We start from the raw sequence: 6,573 nt of genomic DNA, 5'->3' as shown, positions 1-6,573 counted from the left end.
ACAATTTGTGGAATAGCATGGCACGAACTGTTGAAAAAAAATTGTAAACACAAATGGTAGCAATTTCTTAGACCAATTGCAATTATAACAATGGCATACAAAAGTTGTTAGGCTGTAATGAACATGTTTCACATCTGATACTAAATTGAAATTGAGCATAATCTAATAAACTGTATATAATTATTATTAGGATTAATATCGAGTTTACTGGACAGCAAAACTAGGGACCCAAAAGAAAAAGGAAGACAGTGTTGCTATTTTTTTGCTGTGTAATTCCTACCACCAACAGTGGTACCTAGAAAGGCCACACGATATGATGTTAATCAGTAAGCGATTAGGCCTATGTGATTTGGCTGGGGCTTATCAAGCCCTGGTACCCCCAAAGGCAGTTTAGGCCTAAATATTACTATATTTCCATGAAGTACTTGTAATGATTTAATTTCACCCCATATCAAGGATGCACAATTTGTTGTTTTCTCAGTCAAGCAATTTGAAGTTAATCAGCAGGTGGAATGACTCATGTGTTCAAACTACTTTTATCTTGTGGTGAAATTTTGGATTTGTCATTTCCCAGATATTTTGGGAGGAATCAAGCTACTTTTTCCCATCTGAACAACACTTCTAAGTAGGTTCTTTGCATTTTAAAAAGGCATTTCAAGCCTTTTTTCTTGTTTGGTTTGTATTTTACCACTTCTACGTTTACTGTTTTGTAGCACATACAGTTTGTTTGTCAGTTAAATGTGAATTTTCTTCTTATTTTTTGTCACTGTATTTCAAAACGAATTAATACATTTCGACTCTTATTTTGAAATACATTTTTTGTGTGTGTGTGTGTGTGTGTGTGTGTGCGTGTGTGTGTGTGTGTGCTTTTTTTTGTTATTGTCGCTGGCTACACTCTCACAACCGTAGCTCCTGACTCAGTTAACTGTCAAATTCTGTTTCAAGTCGTGCGTAAGCGTTAGTCAGGAAAAGGCCGTTTTAATGCTAGGGTAGCCTATATCAAGCTGATTCCACTGGTATCGTGTGTTACCCTGAAACGTTACAATGACAAACAACATCGCTTTTAAAACACAGATCGCTTCCATCATGGAGGTCTTGGCCAACGCGGCGGTAGCAGAAATTTGCAAGCTTCTCGACGACGATTATGCGGTGCTTCGTGTAGAAATTTCGCAAAGTCATAACGAAAATAGGACACTAAAGCGAAAACTGCAAATGTTGGAGCTTAAAATGGCCAGAGAACGCGCAGAAAGAACAATACGAGAACGTGTACCGAACGCTCGCAGTGGGGGAAGAACTTCCGTCATGGAACGAAACAGAGGATGGAGAGGTAGGGCGTGAAAGAAAACCTTTAAACTCTTCCTTCGACACACACAGTGGAGATTATTACATTGTATTATGCATTGTATCGGGAGTTGGTTGCTCCAAACTATTGGTTATTGGTCTCTGAATAATCATTATAATTATAGTAATAATAAGAATGAATGATCCCACACATTTAATTTACCCCCGTTGCAGGTGGTGGTCATTTAGTAATCAGAGACAGATTTCCTGCCAGTCAAGGAGAAAGTTCGTGGAGAGGCAGAAGATGTTTCACAGAGGATCCACCCACAAAGCGGACCAGTGAAATGGAAGAGGTAAACAAAACCCCATGCATTGGGAAGTAGGCCATTTTATGTTCTAGGTCTGTTATTGTAAGTGCTCAAGCAAGATAAAAATCCCAATATCCCATATAGATGCTGGTCCACCGGTGGATTTTGGTGGGCACCCCACTGGTGGTTTGATACTTCTGGTCTGCTCTCTGACCACCATCGAGTTTTGTGCAACTGGGAGTGGACATAACAGTGAAAATAACAGTGTTAAAGTTAAATTATCAGATTTTTGCTATTCCTTGAATTTCTAAGTCATATCCTTGTAATTGTCTATTTAAAAATAGCAGATGCGAAACTGAACTAGAAGGAACTGAACTTTCAAGGTGAAAAAGCTTGTGGTCAATTAAAGACTTGTTACGCACAGGTAAGATCTGTAAAAAAGATTAAGGGTGGGTGAAAATGACTGAAGAAGTATTCATTTGTAAGAAAAAAAGCGAGCGGGCTGCCAGCTCTGCTCTCACTGGGCTGGCCTTTTGCCTTCAGGGATGTTTGAGGAATAGGACATTACAGAATGAAATCCATCCATAATTTAACAGATTGCTACTGAGACTATAAATACTGTTTGCAAGTATGACCAACTTCACACTAATTTATTATTGTTCAGAAAGCAGGAAAAAGTCTTCTCCATTCTGTGCTTTCTAAGCAGTCTAGAGGTCCTGTGATAGCTAAGGTGTTTCAAGGCCAGGTTTCAGAGTCAACATGCTGCATCAGTTACCAGACTTAATGTCCTACAGGAAACTCAGTTGACTGACCCTCATGTAGATGCGGAACTAGAAACTATGCGTCTAAAATTACTGTAATACTCTCTTGACACACACAGGTTGGTGATATGGTGAAAGTTCTTCATCCAAATTCTCAAAATGATACTGTTGCTTAAGGATGTCATAAATCCAGGCTTTGGGTGAAAAGCATGCAGTGAAGTAAAATTTCCTTTTCATTAGCCCACAGTTATTGAGCTGGAAGACCCAATTGTGCAAATTAAGCAGGAGATCCCAGAGGCTGTCCTGCATGAACCTGAGGAAACATCGTGGAAAAGTAAGAACTGAGAGTACCATCATCTCCATTGTCGTTCTTCTATGCTATGTCATAATCGATATAGATATTTGATTGATTGATATTTATTTTATCTTTATTTATGTGTTATTACCTTTAGGAATACTGGGCCCTGTCTGTGATGGAATGGTCTCGCACACCGTAAATGCTGAACCTCTGGCGTCACCAGCTGAGCAGACCGGGAGCAGGGAGAATGTTGTGGAGGTCAGTGGATCAGATGCTGTCCTGAAGGCTGAGATTAAGACTGAGGCAAAGACTCAAAGCATTAACCAGAGACCTGAACATACAAGAACTAAAAACACTGGCAACACACACAGCCCTGAGTGTTTAGTAATTCAGAACCCACAGACATCGGTGACTACAAAGGAGAGTGACCCAGGAAGCTCTGTTACTGAAACACAGTCGTCCGTGCTGATCAAACAGTCTGTCCCTTGTACAGATGGGTTTCCTGACTTTTTTGGGAGGCCCCTAGATGGTCGAGAGGAAAGACTTGAGGTTGCGATTCTAGATTCTTCTGTTAAGATTGAGGAGTATGAGCGTCTGCAGAATGTAGATAATCAATTAAACAGTATGATGGCCGAGTATGAGAGTTATGATACCAGTTCCTCATCGTTTGGCCTTGGAAGTAATGTGCCAGTTGCTAATATGGGTTTGTCTGACGCTCACTCACAAGCACGGTATAATCAAATATATACTGGTTCTGAAATTGAAAATCTAGCGATGATGGCATCCAAAGACAAAAGGTTCTTCTGCAGCTTTTGCAATAAAAGGTTCAGCTGTCCCAAAAAAGTGGAGATCCACATGAGAGTCCACACAGGTGAGAAACCCTTCAGCTGTACCCAGTGCCGAATGCGGTTTGCCCAGGCTGGCAACCTGAAGAGACACCAGAGGGTCCACACAGGGGAAAAGCCATTTGGCTGTAGTCTGTGTGAGAAGCGCTTCTCCCATCTGCACCAGCTCAAGATGCACCTGAAGGTCCACTCTGGGGAGAGGCCCTTTGGATGTCCTCACTGCACTCGGAGGTTTTCAGAGAAAAGTTACCTGAGAATACACCTGCATAAAAGTCATTCAACAGTGGAGCCTGAATGAAGAACTGGGGTTAATGTTGATTTTAAATGTGGTTGTCCCAGTTTTTAAATGTGGCCCCCCCCCCCCCCCCCGGATAGTTTAAGGTGCAGTCCTTGGTTCTGGCAAAGGATTGTTGATATATTTGATCAAAAATCGAAAAACACAACCCCCTTCCGTGCTCATAAGGCAACATGTTGATTGGCTGGTTGAGTGTATGGCGTGGTCCGAGCCACTTTGTTTCCCATTTCCAGAGCCTGGATTGTGCAAATGTTTTGGGAATGGAATAGACAGCTCAACGAAAAGTACAGTGGATTATAATAAAGGACTGCACCGACATATGTAAACATGTTATATGTGGGACCTCCTGTAGTTGTTAATTATCAAATGGCATCTTGAAGCAAATTACCATTATTTATTACACAGAACAGAAATTTAGAACAGTTTCATGTATGTTTACTCACATGAAAGCACTTGTTCATTGTGTTACTATATACTGCCAAACACTTGTGTATTGCACGCAACAGTTTTAAATAAAGATTGTGTTTTATCTGTATTTCCTTGTTTTTGTCTTCACCTTAATGACCACTATTCATTTAATTATAGGCTGAACTATTTTAACTAATTATTTACACCATTCAGTTTCTTGACTTTATTTAGATTCTACTGCAGTGATGCCTGGACACTTCCTAGCTTACGTTTGGGTTGTGCTCTGTTCGATCTATGGCAATAACTAACCAAATGGCGTATGGTTTTATCATACAATTTCTTCTCTGGATGAGTGGTCTTTGTTGCATGGTATTAACACAACTTATGATCTATTTCAGGCAGTGAAAGCAGATCTTGACCTACCATTGTCTAAGATGGAGGGACGTGACGAGAGACAAGTAGATGCAGCATCATCTTATAGCCTCACTGGTTTCAAAGAGTCCGAACTCACAATTAACAACACAATGTTTACTTCAAGCTCCAGAGAGGAGCTCAGCGTGCCTCCACCGATGGATCACCGGGCTTTCAGTGTGAGTGGATAAAAGACTGCTGGATAATTATCCAGTGGAAGGTTACTGTATTTCATACAAATTTGGCTTGTATTAAAAATATGTTGGTCACACTTCGTTGGTCAAAAGAAGTTGGTCGCTTAGTTATGTCTTATTGTAACATATATATATAGTGCTGTTTTTATATCTTTGTGTTAAAACAATATATCTTGTATTCTATTTTAGTCTGTGGTTAAAATGGAATTTGAAGACGCCAACTTATGCGCTGAACTAAACGGACCAAGTACCTCTGGTGAGATGCAGCTTTTGCCCTTGGAGATGCTACATTACTGCTCAATTTATGACAACCCTAACCCTAACCTTTAATTCTTAAATATGATCATTCTTTTTTTACTATTTTTTATTTTGCTTGGTGTATTCAAATATTCTGCCTCTTTCATTGAGACAACATTATTATATTATGCACAATATATTGTATTCATAAATATTGGAACCTTTTCATTTAAACCCTTCCCCGAACTAACATGTCATTTTTGTTGTCAAAATTGAAAATGTTTACAGACCTACTATAACATAGCTTGCCACGAGACCTGATAGTATTAAATAGTTTTATTGCGCATGCTTTTTAGATTTCAGCTATTTGTATAGGGCTCAAGCAGGCAGAGATGAAATAGAATATACAGGAACTTTGGCTAATCTTGTGTACATCATGCCTGCTGTTTACTTCTTGTCCTGGTGCCTCTCCTCATATTATTGCTCCCTTATCTCTTGTAGAGGGCCATTGGTCAGGGGCAGTTGGTGTGGAATGGAATTCTGGTTTGGCATCTGGGCAGACTGAGGATCATGGAAGCACAAGTAACACTTTGGAGGTCAGTGGATCAGACCACACTCACAGATTGCAGACTGAAAGCCTTTCATGTGCAACTAGTGAACTTAGAGCAGACAAAATGACTTGGGAGATGAGGACTTCCAGTATACAGTGGGAGATAGACACTGAAGGTCAGCCAGAGGGTGTTGCACCACAGTCGGTTTCCATTTCAAGACCATCTTTGGGAAGTGAGAGGTGTCAGACTGATGCACTGGTGAAACACACTCGTGACCATGGGCAAGTTGCACCTATATTGCCTCAGGTTACCAAAAATGACTTTTTAGCTGAAATGTTAAGTTTCAGAAGCTTTGAAGCCCCTAGGAAAGACACACACAAGGCCGAAAGGAAGATTGCTACAGAGAAACTTTTCCCGTGTTTGCTTTGTGGTCGAGCATTCAAGTGTCCTAAGCAGGTGGAGATCCACCATCGAGTGCACACAGGCGAGAAGCCCTTTCGCTGCACACTCTGCCCTGCCAGTTTCTCGGTCGCTGGCAACTTGAAACGGCACCAAAGGGTTCACACAGGGGAGAAGCCATTCAGTTGTCCTCAGTGTGACAGGCACTTCTCCCTACGACACCAGCTCAAGAAACATCTGAGGTGTCATTCAGGAGAGAAGCCATTCAGTTGTTTGCGCTGTGGCAAGAGATTTGCGGAGAAGAGTTATGTGCGACTTCACCTTCAGAGATCACATTCTGTTTGTATCTGATTAGACACCTGATCAATAATTGGTCTGGGTAGAAATGGTTTGACACCTGTGTCTGCACTAAGGAACCTTTTTTATATTTAAGAAACAAGGGGCAGTTTTGTGTAACTTAATTCCATGAACCATGCCAGCTATTCCAGATTGTAACTTTTGTTTGGCCTAGAGTCACTTTGGGTGGAGTTTGCGCTTCCTGTCTATTCAGAGAGTTAGCAGCATTTGAAACTAAAAGCTGTCTTT

The 6,573-nt window shown here is 40.8% G+C and overlaps 2 protein-coding genes across 2 annotated transcripts; both read left to right on the top strand.

The window, feature by feature from the left end:
• Window positions 1-917: 917 nt before the first annotated feature.
• On the top strand, window positions 918-6,339 carry LOC308363614 (uncharacterized protein; the record flags this gene model as incomplete). The annotated part of the gene is made up of 7 exons (XM_080836426.1): window positions 918-1,327; window positions 1,516-1,634; window positions 2,591-2,684; window positions 2,803-2,906; window positions 4,595-4,786; window positions 4,991-5,057; window positions 5,540-6,339. The coding sequence occupies exons 1-7, from the start codon at window positions 1,045-1,047 to the stop codon at window positions 6,337-6,339; spliced, it is 1,659 nt and encodes a 552-aa protein (XP_080692552.1). The 5' UTR covers window positions 918-1,044.
• LOC308364463 (uncharacterized protein) lies at window positions 3,426-3,791 on the top strand (the record flags this gene model as incomplete). Its single annotated transcript, XM_080837597.1, has 1 exon — window positions 3,426-3,791. The coding sequence occupies one exon, from the start codon at window positions 3,426-3,428 to the stop codon at window positions 3,789-3,791; it is 366 nt and encodes a 121-aa protein (XP_080693723.1).
• Window positions 6,340-6,573: the final 234 nt, after the last annotated feature.

The sequence above is a fragment of the Sprattus sprattus genome, assembly GCF_963457725.1.
Source record: "Sprattus sprattus genome assembly, chromosome: 4".
NCBI classification, from domain to species: Eukaryota; Metazoa; Chordata; class Actinopteri; order Clupeiformes; family Clupeidae; genus Sprattus; species Sprattus sprattus.
The sequence above is the reverse complement of the archived record's forward strand: the minus strand, read 5'-3'. Positions and strand labels throughout refer to the sequence as shown.